Raw genomic sequence first — 17,540 nt, forward strand, 5'->3', positions numbered from 1 at the left:
GGGGGGGACATCAAGCATATGATTATTGCATAGAAATTAAATAATTAATTACGGAAAAACGATTGAAAAGTATTCGAAAGGTGACTATTTTGTTACATCCATAAATACGAAGAAAGGAAATTGATTTTCTTTTATAAATAATGTACACTATATTACTCTTTTCATTTGATATATATATATATATATATATATATATATATATATATATATATATATATATATATGCTAAAACAAATTATTTTTGAATATGGGCTCATTAAATTTCATAGGGCCTTCTACAAAGATGCTGTCTGTAAAGGACGACCTTCGACTTGGCTTCATTCGAATATTTGGTCCCCATTTTTTTCAACCTCACTAACTGTTTTGTCCCTTTTTTTTCACTTAAAAGTATCAATCCACGTGTTCTTTTGTATCTTTACTATAACCAAAAATGGAATATGATATATATCTTCTCCACTCCAATTGGAAACCAAGCACTAGACGGAACCATTAATAAAAATCCTAAGGTGATCATCCATAAATACACGTTTAATATAATCTCTAAGTGGACATGCATGTTCGTATATGGGATTTTATCAATACACAATGTTTTCTATTCGAAATTTTATAGAAAAAAATTCACATGATTTTGTACAAATTTTAAAAATAATATGGCGCAATAGAAACACGAAATTTCATGATTTTATTTTTATGCATCAACTAACTAGTAGACGAGACATCTTTACTAACAGCTTTGGAACATTAACCAACTTGAAAAATATTGGAATATATATATATATATGCATATTATATATATATATATATAATATAGTAGGATTGAGTGTAAAGGTATATGTGCATTCGTGTTCTCGATTTTATTGCATGATTGGTATGTGAAACGTGCACGTTGAAGCCATCACACCAACTGTTTATTTATTTATTTATTTCATTTTAGTTTTTATTTTCCACCATGTGGATATTTCTTTTTCTTGATTCCCTACCGCTAAAAAAAAACCTTTCCATTTTTGACAAAATCTTGTTTGTATAAAAACTGCAAATGCGGGCCCCATAGTGATTTTCGGTGAACCACACAAAAAAGAAAAAGAAAAAAATAATTAGGAAAATCAAACATTGATCACGTTTTAGATAGCGACAACAATAAATTATTGCGCAATAAGAGGTCACACAACCTTTAAAAATCGTCCCTACGTTAGGTGGATTCGTCTCCAATAAAAAACAAATGACATTAAATGAAGCTCGTTAACTATTTAGTTAGTTAAAAGAATCGAAAAAAAATTTAAACCCAATCAAAAGGAAAAAATCTCATAGATCTAAAAATGTTTTAATGAATGTATTTTTTTTAATAACAGGAGATAAAAAAATGGAAAAATATCTAAAAATGTTCAAACTAGTGATTTGGTGGAATAATAATTATTATACTTTTATTGTACCTAATTATTCTAAATTTAAAAAAATGACTAAATAATTGCTAAATTTGTTTTAAAATGTCAGACAAATCTTTGACTGTTATTGGCTGATAGTGAATCGTATATGTTTATGGCTTGTGATGACACCACGTATAATTCTATAACAATATTATTTTGGTCAATTTAGATAAAGACTATATGACAACAATATACAATATTAGGAATTCTTGAATCACTTTTTTCAAATTTAAAAATAATTAGACACAACAAAAAGTATAATAATTATTATTCCACCAAATTAAAAGTTTGAAAATTTTTAGAATTTTTTCCATAAAAAATAGCCATAAAAACTATTAAAGTTTCCTTTACAAAAAAAAAATCTATTGAACTTTCTGTTAAAATCAAATGTAATAAAAAACTAAGGGGTCACGTGTTCCAATTGCTCAAATATATACTTCTATCTATACTTATATTTAACCTATTTGATAAGATTAGTGGAATACACTACAAGGAAACACGAAAAGGGTGACAAAAAAGTGACGCAATTTTTGCGTCACTAAAAGGGTGACGCAGTAGTGACGAATTGGTGACGCAAATAGTGACGCAACACAAGCGTTATCAAATCGTCACTATTTAGTGACAATCTGGTGACGAAAAACCCAGCGTCACCATTTGGTGACATAGTTATGACGCAAAACTGCGTCGCCAAATGACGCACGGAAATTTCGTCACCCTTTCGTCATCCTTGCGTCACTATTTGGTGACGCAATTTCGTCATTCACATTTACTGACACAATTTCGTCACCATTATTTTGGTGACGAAATTGTGTCATAATTTTTGACGCAATTGCGTCACAATTTTCTTTTTTGGTGATGCAATTGCGTCACTATTTGTTATTTTAGTGATGAAATTGCGTCACTCTATTTTCATTATACCACCCGAAAAAAAAAACTCAAAAAATGGCGTCGAGTAATAACAATATTTATTACTCAAGAAAGTAGATGTACGAAAGAGTAAATCCTTCTACGGGTAATGTATCTACGCATTACATTTTGGAGTTTGCAACAAATCAACATATTTTTCTTCAGAGAGGAAAGATATTGTCCGTGCCGAAGATGTAAAAACGAGAGAGAAGAAGTTCCAGAAGTTGTGATGAGACATCTATGGAAAAAAAAGTTTTGTCTCTAACTATTACGTCTGGGTTTATCATGGTGAGACGTTTCAAATTTCTGATGAGAATATATCCGTGAGAAATACTGATGTCTATGATCAGCCAAATTCATATATTGAGATGGTTCAAGATGCATTTCCATCTCAATATAATGATCAGGTTACAGAAGATCCGGTGGATGAGGCATCGAAAAAGTTTTTCGATCTATTGGAGGCTGCGAACCAACCTACTTATGATGGTTGTAAAGAAGGGCTTTCTCAACTATCGGTTTCTGCTAGATTGATGGGGATGAAGACGAGTTATAATCTTACGGAGAACTGCATGAATGAAGTTTGTCAGATGCTGAATGATTATCTTCCCCAAGGTAATAACGCTCCAGATTCGTATTACGATATGTCTAAACTGATGGGATCGTTGGGAATGGAATCGATAAAAATCGATGTATGCCCTAACAACTGTATGATATTTTGGAAAGAATCTAACCAGTTGGACAACTGTCGATTTTGTGGAGTTGAAAGATATAAGGCGAAAAAATCTGGTCAACGCAACCGTGTTCCTTACAAAAGGATGTTTTATCTACCGATTAAAGATCGCCTGCGAAGATTGTGTGAATCTCATCAAACAACTTCACATATGCGGTGGCATGCTGAACATACATTAGATCCTGAGAATATGAGTCATCCGTCTGACGGTGATGCATGAAAGAATTTTAACGAGGTATATCCGAACTTTGCATCAGAATATAGAAATGTTTATCTATGTTTATGCACAGATGGGTTTGCACCGTATGGTTAATCGGGAAAACAATATTCGTTGTGGCCTATTGTTATGTTTCCTTATAACTTACCTCCGGATATGTGTCTGAAAAAAGAGTTCTTATTCTTGACGGTTTTGATTCCGGGCCCGGAGCATCCGAAGAAAAGTTTTGACATTTTTCTTCAGCCTTTGATCGAAGAATTACTTGAGCTGTGGCATTGTGGAATTGATGCATACGATGCCTCACAGAAAGAGAATTTCAAATTGAAGGCTGTTTTGATGTGGACTATAAGCGATTTTTCGGCTTATGGAATGTTATCGAGATGGAGTACTCATGGAAGATTGACATGTCCATATTGCATGGATGATATACAATCATTTCAGTTGAAATATGGAAGGAAATCATGTTGGTTTGACTGTCATCACAGGTTTCTATCGCTAGATCATCCATGGAGACGGAACAAAATAAATTTCAGGAAGAATAAGGTTGTGACAGATCCACCTCCTTTTCTTTTGACGGGTGAAGAGATATTGTGGGAGCGGATTGAAAGCATTCATGGTTTGGATAAAACCATTGATTGTGGTTGAAATAGTCATCGCAAACCATGTGAATACGGAGAAACACATAATTGGTACAAAAGAAGCATATTCTGGGATTTGCCTTATTGGAGGACTCACAAGCTTCGACATAATCTGGATGTTATGCATATTGAGAAGAATTTCTTTGACAACGTGATCAACACGATCATGAATGTCAAAGGTAAGTCGAAGGATAACCTAAAATCAAGGATGAACATCAAAGAAATATGCAACCGAAAAGAGTTAGAGTTGAACAATGATGAAAAAGCCGCAATTCCGATATTTAGACTGTCCAAAAGTGCTAATATCGCACTATTGAAGTGGTTGAAGGAAGATGTTCAATTCTCGGATGGTTATGCATATAACATTGGACAATGTGTTGATCTTGATGCTGTGAAGTTAAATGGAATGAAGAGTCATGATTGTCATGTCTTCATGCAACGAATTCTTCCAGTTCATATATATATCATGGTTTTTAATTATTTTTAATTATATATAGATATAAATAAAAAAATAATATCAATTGATAATATTTTTATACATGTATGCAGGTATCAGTACATTTTTTAGAGATATATGTTCAAGAAATCTTAATGTTGATGATGTTCAGCGTATGAAGGATAATATACCGCTAATCTTGTGTGCACTAGAAAAGGTGAATCCGCTTTTGTTTTTCGATGTTATGGAGCATTTGGCTATACACCTACCAGATGAAGCAAGACTTAGTGGTCCAGTGCAATTTCGATATGGATGTATCCCTTTGAAAAATTGTTTTTCCATCTGAAAAGAAAAGTGAAAAACAAGAACAAACCGGAAGGGGCAATCGTGAAGCAGTATGTTAACGAAGAAATTACGTACTTCACAAATTTCTATTTTGAGCCACATATCAAGACAAAAGCCAAAAGTTCTTCTCAGTATGGGGATGAAGATGAGATGATGTTTCAATTTAATCAAGTTGATGGTTGTGATATCCCGGTTATATTCAACCAAATAAGTACTTTTAAATTTATTGCATTTTCCAAAAACATATATATGTATATACAAATTTAATTAACTGATTTGCGGTACTAATTAAAAGATATATACAAATGCAGGGAGATTGAGTGGAAAATCGAAAGAACGATGATTATCCGTCGAAGAATGGCGTCATGCCCAAACATATGTGTTGTTGAATTGTGATGAAATTCGACCAATAGAAAGAGTATTTGACGAGGAGACAAAGAGACTTAATCTTAATATGAGCGATGAAACATTTATAGATCTCAAAGAATCATCATTTGCGGCATGGTTACAAAATTATGTAAGTTATTACTAATACTTTACTATTTTAGGTATCTCATTCCATATATACTTATGCTTAATTTATGACTAATTATAAATCTAAATTAATAAACCTTTTTTTAATGTAGGTATCTCATTCTTCGCAGAATTTTCCTATTTGGATACAAGATTTGCTCCGAGATCCATCAAGAATGGTGAAATATTGGCCAATTATGTTCACAAGAAGATACACTTTCCATACTTATATTCTTGATTCAGATCGAAAGACTTCCAACTATGGGATGTGTGTTAAAGGAGCAAATTGTTGTGATGTGGTTGATGAGCCAAACTTTTATGGTATCCTCCAAGACATCATGGTGTTAGAATACCACGACTATATTGGTTTGAAGATGGTTATATTTAACTGTGATTGGTTTGATCCGACCATTGGAAGGGGTATGAGAAGAAATGGATCGGGCGGTTTTGATATCAACTTATCCAAGAAGTATTCAAAATACGATCCGTTTATCCTATCTTCTCAAGCGGATCAAGTATGTTACATAAGTTATCCAACGTCCAAACGACGTCGAGATCATTGGAGAGCTGTCATTAAAATTCAACCACGAGGTGTTGTTCATGAAGAACAAGAAGGTTCAACCGATATCCCATTTCAAGAAAGACGCATTGATGATGATATTGGTCAATAATTCCGTATTACGTATTCACAGAACGAGCAACTTGTTGTACCAAACGAAGAGGATGTTGAATACGATAATTTAGTCGAGGATGAAAGAAATGACGACATTGAAGATGAAAAAGAAGTTGAAGTAACATCCGATGAAGATAGTGATTAAAATTTTATGTAATTACGAAATCTTTTTTTTTTTTATAAAAAATATACACAGTGACGCAACAGATGAAGCATTTGCATCACCATAAGCGTCCAAATGAGTGACGCATTTGCGTCACGATATCAAAATGGTGACCCAATTTCGTCACCACCAATTTAGTGACGCAAATGCGTCACCCAGGTAAATTCGTATCACGAAACGTCACCTCTACCGTTACTGGTTGTACACGTTGCCACATATTGCGTCACCAACAACGTCTTTTTTGGTGACGAAATTGCGTCACCCTAGTGGTTTTACCGAGATTAATTACTGCTTGGAGTGACGAAAATGCGTCACCCTCACCGTGTTTTTGGGTGACGAAATTGCGTCACCCATATGAGTATATATACGGCGTGACGCAATTGCGTCAATCCTGCACAGCAGGGCTCCACTCCTCTCCTCTCCTCTCTTCGGTAAAAGGTAAGTTTTTTTTTATTTTTTATTTTGAAATTTTAATTTATAATTTATAAATTATAAATGTAATTTAAATTTTAAATAAATTGTAGATGAGTCGTTCTTTCGGAAGAGGTACACGTTTATCGGGAGAAAGATCTCAACATCAGAGATCTCTCTCAATTGATATGGTCGAATCTCAACCACAGCCACCAACCCAGGTTACAATTGATAACGTGGCAGAGGTATTAGATAATCCTGCAAGAAATTTGTTACTGAAACTGGATCCGATAAAAAATCCAGGGACAAAATGGTAATTTAAATTTTAATATGTTTAATTTAAATATTTTGTTTCAACATAAAATTTCAATTAAAATTTTTTAATATTTTTTAGGTTTGGTGTTGATGTTGAGATAACCACTAATTTATCAAAATTCATCAAACAAAATTTTAAAGGTGCTTATGTTAATTGGAGTACGATCCCACAATCTACTAAAGATTCGTGGTGGTTAAACTTTGTGGTAAGTTTTTTATATTTATAAATACTTATAAAATTGAAATTTATTTTATTATGTAATTTATATTTTATAAAATTTTTTATATAGCAACAATGGCGGTGGGATCCTGAGTATGATGCACTTGTTCGACGCAAGTGGAAGGAGGCTGTAATTCGATTAGTGAAAGCCAGAGTCCATAAACTCAAACAAAATGGCTTTCTCAACCCTATATGGATCATTCATATTGGGTCGAAAAAGATCATTGGGATCGAATGGTGGAGCATTGTGCTTCCCCAACCACCAAAGAGAAAAATCAGCGAGCGTCTCAGAGTCGAAAAGCTGAAATGGTTCCTAATGTCGGAGGGCATGTGCATACATCGGGAGCTAAGCCTTTTAGTCGTGTTATGCATGAAATGGCTAAAAACAGTCAAGCGCCAACGTTGTTAGATTTGTTAAAAGCAACACATACACAAAAAGATGGCGTGATGGTTGATGGAAAAGCGCAACAAATCGCGAAACAAGTTCGGTAAATTTTCTAATATAAATTTTTTAATTAATATTTAATGTTTAATTTTAATTGTTTCTTTAATATTTTAGATTATTGCGTCTCAACCAACACAAGGCGAAGCTTCTGCATCGGAACCTAACTTGCCGAAAGAAAAAATTGACGAGAAATATCTTCAGGTAATTTTTAAATATATAAACTTATAATAATTTCAATTCAATTTTAATTTAAAATAAATTATTAATTAATTATATTTTTATTACATAGGTTGTTCCACCGAACAAATTTGGACGGATATACGGTCTCGATTCAATGCAAACCGATATCACATATCATCCTGGTGAAGATACTCCTTCAACTGCTCAGAAAACGCTTTCACTCGCACGACGAGTGCGACAATTAGAGGAGCAGTCCGGTAACAAGCGGAATTCTTGTGCCGACAAGAAGAAGATCGGAAACTTATTGAAGAACTGCGAGTGCAAGCAGAATTTTTCAATGAGTTCGAAACCCGAGGATTTCCGAGTTTCGGAAGCGGAGGACAAGGAAGCGGTGGCGGTGGCGATGGCGACGGCGATCAAGCCAATTACGGCGGAAGAAATCAAAATTAAATATTTTATATTTTTTTGGTTTTGTAAATTAATTATTAAAAACTTTAATTATATATTTAAATATAATAATATTTTTTTGTTTTTATTTTTTTTATTTTATTTTTTAAAATAGTGACGCAACATAGTGATGCAATTGCGTCACCCAGTTGGTGACGAATTATGTCACCAAATGCGTCACTATATAATAACGCATTTTATCACGCAAATGTGTTACCATTTAATGACGAAGTTGCGTCACTAATTGGTAACGATTTGGGTGACAGACGCTTTTTTGGTGAAGCAATTTCGTCATATATTAGTGACGCGTTTGGTTACGCAATTGCGTCACCAATTGGTCACGCGGTTTGCGTCACTTTTGCGTCACTGATTAGTGACGAAATGTCAACGTCACCAAAGCGTCACTAATTGGTGACGCTTAGTGACGAAATCGTAAATGATGATGGTGCAATTGGTGACGCTTTTTTTCGTCACTGTTGCGTCACCTTTTCTAAAAGGTGACACAAATGCATTTTGGTGACGTAAAATTTGCGTCACTATTTCGTTGTTTTTTTGTAGTAATAATCTCTTGCATTTTCTATTTCATAATATAAAAATGCATATACATAAAAAAGTTTGCACATAATTAAAACACTAACGTAGTCGAATCAGTAAAAATTATTAGATTTACGTAAGAGATTGAAACAAATGGAAGAAAAGGGAAGAAGATATAAACACAGATATATTTTAGTTTCGATAAATGAACTAAACTTTTAATAAATTTGATTGCAAAATATAACCAAGAGTATGAAATAGCATTTTGACGAACAGTAAAGAATGAAATTACGGCGATAATGCATGCACGTGAAAGAATGAAATAGCATTTTGACGAACATTGGGCGGTCACGTGAAAGGTCTTGATGTTTTTTTTTTCTTTAATTAGCTTAAAGCATGACTCACGCCACTCATTTTCACGAGTCTTTTTCGTTCATCCTGTATACGTATATATATTTATACGATGAAAGTTGGGTAATCGACCCATTTCATGACTTTGATTTTGTTTGGTTGTTTCGAAGTCTCGCGATCTGTAATGATATTGATACTTTTGTTACTGCTGACCGTTACAAAACGAGCAGTGGATATGATGGATGAAATTGGACACCATGTTTTCTCGCCTCAAGGTCTTATGTTTCCCCTACTTGTGTGTGCGTGTATATATATATATATATATATGTGCTTATTTGCATAGAATACATCATTTTTAGTTTTGTAATGATATTGATATATATATATATATGTGTGTGTGTGTGTATTTCGTTTTTGGTTAGTGTAAAGAAATCACGAGAATTCGGACATGGGCTACAATTATTTTGATTGTAACCTTATATTGAAATGGACAAAGATGCCTCTCAACTGCAATGCAAGGTGTTTCAGTTATTATATGCTTTTCCTTTATTGTGGGGGTGGAGTTCATTGAACCCATCCCCACCCCCATGTCTTATGATGGACCAATGTTAATATATCATGTAGAGATTGTTAGAGATTTCTAAACAAGATTGTAATAGGAATTTGATATATATATATATATATATATATATGAATGTATTGGCATTGTCATGCAACAATTTGGGCAGGGTAGCGAATCGCTTGTGCTTTCAACGTCTTGCAAGGCATGCTTTAGTGTTAAAGTTTCCATCTAATGCAAGATATTCTTTGACATCATCTGTCACATTTAATAGAACACGAAAAGGAGCTCAACAAATTAGATGAGATCACTCGTCTATTTTTACATCCGAACCAAAAAAAAAAAAACCCGCAGCCATGTGAACTCTTCCGGGGCTTGAACTTGTTGTCTCTGCTATATGCACATGAACAACATTGCGACATCAAAGGTTCGGAAAGTACAAAGGGATTCACTATCAGACAACTTGTGACTAATCACAATCAAAGAGAAACTATTAGACATATATAACCCTTTATCTAATTGGAATATATATATATATATATATATATATATATATATAAAATAATACAGCAACTTAACGTATATGAAGTGTGCGGATATCAAACAAGCACGTCACTCCCTTGATCTCTTCACGTCTATATATACACATACACTGTATTGGCTTCTTTCACGGCAAGTTGTATCCTCCAAGAACTTTGGAAATTTCAGTATCATTGTTCCCTTCGGCTTTTGCTGTAATATTTTTGTATATTTCCTCATGGAGGGTCGGTCTCAAGGGTTGAGGAAAGGGACGTGGACTGCCGAAGAAGATGGTCTCTTGAGGAAGTGCGTTGAGAAGTATGGGGAAGGCAAATGGCACCAAGTCCCTTCAAGAGCTGGTGATCCACTTATTTTTTTTTAATAAAAAAACCCCATTAATGTTTAGTTTTTTTACTTAGTTTTTTTTTATTTAGTTAATTGTTTTTCGACTTTCCATATAGATAATTAAAAACATATTCGCCTGCAAATCATTAGTTAACAGTTTTAAGGTACAATCGATTGAAACATCTTAAATGTCATGTTCTTTAAATAAACCTGCACATGGCTCCAGAACCTCATCTGAGTTTTTTGGTCTTTCTGCTAATCAATTCAATAAAGAAACGTCCATAAATGCGTACACAAACACACACACACATACATACATAATCAAACGTTCATATTATGGATTATTTCTTACAAAATCGAAGGAAACCAACCGATTAACTGATCGTGATATCGTGTTTTCACGTCTTTGCTTCGTAGGGTTGAATCGATGCAGGAAGAGTTGTAGGCTGAGATGGTTGAACTATCTGAAGCCAAGCATCAAGAGAGGAAGACTTAGCCCTGAGGAGGTTGATCTTGTCATTAGGCTCCATAAGCTTCTGGGAAACAGGTAATTGCACCATAGATTCCCCTAATCAATTACACAGTTTCTCCTCCTTATATATGCTGCTCTAAAATTTTCCATATAAAATTAGTGTTTTGTTCACATATATATATATATATATATATGCTAAAACAAATTATTTTTGAATATGGGCTCATTAAATTTCATAGGGCCTTCTACAAAGATGCTGTCTGTAAAGGACGACCTTCGACTTGGCTTCATTCGAATATTTGGTCCCCATTTTTTTCAACCTCACTAACTGTTTTGTCCCTTTTTTTTCACTTAAAAGTATCAATCCACGTGTTCTTTTGTATCTTTACTATAACCAAAAATGGAATATGATATATATCTTCTCCACTCCAATTGGAAACCAAGCACTAGACGGAACCATTAATAAAAATCCTAAGGTGATCATCCATAAATACACGTTTAATATAATCTCTAAGTGGACATGCATGTTCGTATATGCGCAGGTGGTCGTTGATTGCAGGCCGATTGCCAGGTCGGACCGCTAACGATGTCAAGAACTATTGGAACACCCATCTCAGCAAAAAACAAGATCAACCATCTCATTCCAAGACCGCACCGGCTTGCAAGAAAAAGATCAACGTCGGTTTTCCGACCGAACCGGTTCAAAAAATCGACGTTATAAAGCCTCGACCTCGATCCTTCTCCGACAGCACCCAGCGCCGGCTCCTCAACCCCCCGCCCGAAATCCCTTTTCGGGGAAGCAAGAACAAAGATAGTGATAATAATGATGGTAATAATGATGATATCTTTCATGGTAAGAAAACAATAACAGGTTGCATTTGCAAAGATGAATATGAGATTACGAGTACCGTAGTGAAAGAGGGGAGGGAGGTTATGTGGTGGGAGAATTTGTTGGAAGAAGGCGAAGGGACGGCGGCGGAGGAGGACGAGAAGATCGCTGCGGAGAGTTCGTGGATGAACAACTCGCCAGCAACGTTTGATGTTGATCTTTGGAATCTTCTGAATACATGATAATATATTTTATTAATTATGGAGTATCTAAGTTAGGACCATTTCATGTTTTCGTTTTGGTCTCTTTTTTTTTTTTATTTTTTTTTTGCGAATTAGGTTTTGTTAAGCATCGTCGGTGATGCCGATAAGGAAGCTCTGGACGTACAGTTAACGAATCAAACTATATATTTTAATATGTCGTGGAGTCAGTTTTATTTTGGTCCGGGATCGAAGATCTAGTTTCTTCTTCTGTTTTTTTTGTCGTGCGATCTAGTTTCTTATTTGCACAATAAAAGTACCACGTTACATATATATTGTTAATGCAAGGAAAGAACATCAAGCGAAGATTCAATATCTAGAAGATCTCAAACAAAAAGGAAACAGGTCAATGTGAAGAAATGGAAGGAACAACCAGTAAGGGAATGACTTGCAAGAGAAAAAGAAATATGCCATTGAAGAAAAATGGAAAGATCAAGCAAAAGGAATAAAGTCCAAGAAAAAGAAAAGAAGATATTGAGCAAAATATTGGAAACAAGAGCAGTTATGCATAAATACAAGACGTGGGAGATACAGAAAGGTATCCCAGCATAATAGAAAAAGAGAGCAAAGAGCAAACAAGCTGGAGAATCATAGGTGTGGGAAACACGGGTGAGTGATACTTGAAAGAGAGTGAAGTGCATCTGAGGGAGAGCCTTCAAAAACAGGCGAACCGCTCAAAGGGCCTAGACGAGTCTAGGGTTACACGGGGTGTGCGAGGCACACATAGTGTATGGGTTGATAGAATTCATGTTGTAAGGGGAAACAAACTCAGGGGGAGTTGTGTTCTTGAGATGGATTAGGCTAGAACAAAAAAGAGTTGTAATTCATTTTCTTTACAAATGAATAGAATCAGTTGGGAAGTTTTTGAAAGAATATCGTGTGAGTTTTACTTTTTCAATTGGTATCAGAGCAGGTCACTGATCGTAGGAAATGTTCCTCTCATATCGGTGTTAAGATCCAGTCTCACACGATGTATGGGTTCAAGGAGATTCAGACAGTAAAGATGTCTACGATGCTTGACTCGGAGAATTACAGCCATTGGAAGGTCAAAATCAGTGCGTTTATACGTGGTATGGATGAAGATGCGTGGAATAGAGTAATAAACGGATGGATGCCTCCCACTGAAGTAATAGATGGAGTTGAAAGGATCAAAGCAAAAGCCACATGGACAACCCAAGAAAAAGGGAGATCTGCTTTAAATCAAAAGGTTTTATCAATCATCTTCAGCACTGTATGTCATGAAGAATTCACTCAAATTCAAGGATGTCAAACAACAAAAGAGGCATGAGACACTCTAGAACTCATCCATGAAGGTACGAAAGTAAAAAGAAACAGATTGGATATGATTGATTATCAGTTTGAGCATTTAAGGATGGAAAAGAACGAGGGTGTCAAAGAGTTTTGTGGAAAGTTGAGCGCTTTGTCAAATGAAGCAAGTGTACTTGGAAGGAAGTTCAATGACGAGAAGCTTATGAAGAAACTTCTCAATAGTTTACCAGCTAAGTATCACTCTCAAATCTTGGTTTTCGAAGGTACGAATAACTTGGATACTGTAAGTTTCAAAGAAGTTGTAAGCACCTTTGCAGCACATGAGTTAAGGATGGAACTTATGAGTGGAAGATCAAGTACACCTCACAATCTGGGAGTTACACTTCACTACCAGAGACATCTTCTCCAAAACAAAGAGTGAGTTCATCTTTCAAGGATAAAGAATTATCAGAGGATTCTTTAAAAGATGAGATGTCACGTTTTATTAAGAAGTTCGACAGATTCTTCAACACAAGAAGGGAAGCTTTGCAAACGGATGATAAACGTTTTGGCAAATGTTTGGAGTGTAATGGAACTGGACATGAGAGAGCGCAATGTCCAAGTATTATCAAGAGGGAAAGTCTGTTGAAGAAGTTGAGTGAGGTTCAATGCTTTGAGTGCAAGGGATTTGGGCATACCAAGATGGAATGTGTCAAGAAGAAGGGAAAATCACGTATCATTCATGAGGAGGAGGAAACTGGGTCGGACAGTGACGATGAAGAATTGTCTAACCTCATTGCATTTTTTGGACTTATTGAAGAAGGAGAATAAACACTGGAAGATGATTCAAGTGATGATGAAGAGGTAACTGAGGATGACTTGTTCAATGAGATGACCAAACTCGTTCGAATGAATAGGTATCTGCTGGATGAGAAGAAGCAGCTGGAGAAGGAATTAAAAAATACTCAGATCCAGCTGACATCTACTCAGCATCAACTGTCTAAAAAAGAAGAAGAAGCTTCACTCATGAGATGTCAAATTGAAGAGACCAAGAAAAATCTTCATCTTCTTGGAAGTGGAACTGGTAAGTTGGATTATCTACTTGGACAGGGAAGGAGTGCACAAGATCAATCAGGGCTTGGATATGTGGGAAAAGAGGAATATCACCCAACATTCGTATCCGGAGGAAATCTTGAACGAGAAGTACCTTGACTTGGTAGGAAGTACTTTTGGCACTGTCAAAAATAACCCAAGAGTCAAAGTGGATCTACGAACCTCTCAATAGCAAAAAGAGTGCAGAAGATGCTATTATTGTGGGAAAAGAGGACATATTCGAAGGAATTGCTATTATCTACGACAGAAAAGGAACTCTAATTGGTACGTTCATTCGAACTTGAATCACTCTTATCTGTCTCATCCTTCGAAGAATCTTAGGTGGATTCGTAAATCCGATGTGTCATACAATGTTGCCTGTACGTCTGAACAAACGAGTGGAGATTGTGTTTGGTATTTGGATAGCGAGTGTTCAAGACACATGACAGGACGTCAGAAGCTGTTGACGGATTTTGAAGTAGGTTTGACAAGTGACAATGTTACATTCGGAGATGGAAAACAAGGGAAGATCATTGGTAAAGGAACTCTGGAATGTGATGGAGCATCCAAGCTGACGGATGTCAAGGTCGTGCAGGGTTTAAAGACTAATTCGATCAGCATAAGTCAACTATGTGATAATGGCATGGAGGTGAAGTTCACAAAGGATGCGTGCTTGGTGACCAATACGGATAACAAGTGTACTTTCACTGGGCAGAGGACATCAAGCAATTGCTACACATGGGTTGACAACCAGATTTTAAGAAACTCTCTCAAGGATCCTAAGACACGAGCCTAGAATTGAGCAATCAAAAGCTCAGGTATGGTTTTGAATTTATGCTTATACACAAGGGGAGAAAAGGATCGAAAGGTATATGATCATACACATAGGGGGAGAGATGATTCAAGAGGAGAATGATCAGAAAGGTGTATGGTTGAAGTTGGTGAGCGAATATGTATGGTTGAAATCATTGAGGATGATATCAAGGAGCCAAGTGGATGAATGTGTATTCAAGCATAAGTTGGGTATAAGCATAAAGTCAAAAAGGGGGAGAATGTTAATGCAAGGAAAGAGCATCAAGCGAAGATTCAATATCTAGAAGATCTCAAGAAAAAAGGAAACAGGTCAATGTGAAGAAACGGAAGGAACAACCAGTAAGGGAATGACTTGCAAGAAAAAAAAAACATGCCATTGAAGAAAAATGGAAAGATCAAGCAAAAGGAATAAAGTTCAAGAAAAAGAAAAGAAGATATTGAGCAAAATATTGGAAACAAGAAGAGGAGTTATGCATAAATACAAGACGTGGGAGATACAGAAAGGTATCCCAGCAGAATAGAAAAAGAGAGCAAAGAGCAAACAAGCTGGAGAATCATAGGTGTGGGAAACACAGGTGAGTGATACTTGAAAGAGAGTGAAGTGCATCTGAGGGGGAGCCTTCAAAAACAGGCGAACCGCTCAAAGGACCTAGACGAGTCTAGGGTTACACGGGGTGTGCGAGGCACACATAGTGTATGGGCTGATAGAATTCATGTTGTAAGGGGGAACAAACTCAGGGGGAGTTGTGTTCTTGGGATGGATTAGGCTCGAACAAAAAAAGAGTTGTAATTCATGTTCTTTACAAATGAATAGAATCAGTTGGGAAGTTTTTGAAAGCAATATCGCGTGAGTTTTACTTTTTCATATATATATATATATATATATATATATATATTTGGTATAATCGCTACAAGATACTGAATTTTTATAAAACTCTCAAATAAATATCTAAACTATAAAATTCTCATATAAATATCTGAATTTTTCAAAATTTCTATATAAATACCCAAACTTTTAAAAAATTGTTAAATAAAACAACATTCGTTGACGGCGTTAAACGACTAAGTCATCATTTTTTGTCGGATTCCGTTATAAATTAAAAGATGTTAATAGATTTTGGTTTTATTTGACAATTTTTTAAAAGACTGGGTATTTATATGAAAGTTTCGAAAAGTTCAGATATTTATTTGAGAATTTATAGTTTAGGTATTTATCTGGAAATTTTATAAAAGTTCATATATTTATATGCGATTACTCATATATTTTTTTTACGGTGTTTGACCCATGTGTATTACAATAGGATCCTTTGCTTCCATTGTTTTTATAAAAAATAACTTTTTTTTGTAAATTTTATAAGTTTTTAAATCAAATTATTAAATGCTCTCGTAATAAAATTTTAAAAAATTATCTTTGATTCTTATTATAAATTTTTCTGAATCCGTTATTTTATATATATAATGGTGTCTTTGAAAATATGGAAGCTCAAAATTACCAAATTCGTGCATATTTAACTCAAATACTACTTGTATATAGAGTCACGGTCTCTTTCTTGTAATATACATGCAATACCTGCGAGTTTAGCTATGAATTTGAATTTTTCGTTTAAAGGTCATGTACACACGTATACCCGATAAAAATTACAGAAATCTTCATAATATTTAAAGATACAAAATTATCTAAAATATTTTAAAAATTATGAAATTAATATTCTTGATATTTATAAAACATTACAAAATACCCTTGATGTTTATTAAAATGTACGGAAATATCATTAATTTTTCTTACAAAACTTGGAGTTCGGATATCCGAGATCCAAAGATTTGATTTGGAATCTTAAAGTCCGAAAAACTCGGAGTTCACATATCCGTGAACACTTCTACTTTAGACTATTAGAGGTTTGGACATAAAACCTAAAAGACAACTATATTTGTTTTTTGATAATCTCGAAGTTTATCGTGCTTTTGACTCGACTAAATCTTTTAAAAGATCGGAGAAGCCCATGTGAATGTCCTTCTCTAAATAAAGATTCGAACCCGAGTTGGGAAGGAGCTTTGCTCCCTTCCTTACCGTTTGAACTATCGAAACTTGGGTAAGACTTGAAACAACCGATTAAAATGGTTACTTTTAACTGAATTTTTATTAAATCATGTACTTCAAAAAAGATATTTCGATGATAAACATGGAACGTAAATATTGAAAAGTCCAAAACCACTTTATGTGGTAAAAGATGGTGGCTGGAGGTTGGACGGTGCCGCAACGGTATAAGTTTTGCTGAATGTTTTTTTACCAGTGTGGGATCCACATTTTTGGCCATTTCTTCCTAAGTGTGCGTATATAAAGAGCATGCGGGAGGAGCGATTCGATCATCCCAAGCAGAAGCAAAAACATCAGAGTAAAAGGAGAGAAAAGAAAGAAAGCGAGAGTGAAAAATAAATCCAGGTCTCTCATATTTTT

General features: G+C 34.9%; 1 protein-coding gene across 2 annotated transcripts; it reads left to right on the forward strand.

The window, feature by feature from the left end:
- Positions 1–10,172: 10,172 nt before the first annotated feature.
- Positions 10,173–12,108, forward strand: LOC104822335 (transcription factor MYB114-like). 2 transcript variants are annotated; one of them, XM_010553524.1, is made up of 3 exons: positions 10,173–10,385; positions 10,789–10,918; positions 11,386–12,108. In XM_010553524.1, the coding sequence occupies exons 1-3, from the start codon at positions 10,265–10,267 to the stop codon at positions 11,912–11,914; spliced, it is 780 nt and encodes a 259-aa protein (XP_010551826.1). In that variant the 5' UTR covers positions 10,173–10,264; the 3' UTR covers positions 11,915–12,108. The 2 variants fall into 2 exon arrangements, with proteins under 2 accessions (XP_010551826.1, XP_010551818.1); XM_010553516.1 differs by lacking the exon at positions 10,173–10,385 and having other exon boundaries at positions 10,547–10,918.
- Positions 12,109–17,540: the final 5,432 nt, after the last annotated feature.

The sequence above is a fragment of the Tarenaya hassleriana genome, unplaced genomic scaffold (genome assembly GCF_000463585.1).
Source record: "Tarenaya hassleriana unplaced genomic scaffold, ASM46358v1 Cleome1, whole genome shotgun sequence".
Lineage (NCBI taxonomy): Eukaryota > Viridiplantae > Streptophyta > Magnoliopsida > Brassicales > Cleomaceae > Tarenaya > Tarenaya hassleriana.

Excerpts from the sequence above, each read along its gene's own strand:
- LOC104822335 (XM_010553516.1), top strand. The coding sequence starts at position 10,560 with ATGTCATGTTCTTTAAATAAACCTGCACATGGCTCCAGAACCTCATCT. Across the intron at positions 10,919-11,385 it reads CATAAGCTTCTGGGAAACAG|GTGGTCGTTGATTGCAGGCC; the intron begins GTAATTGCACCA and ends GTATATGCGCAG.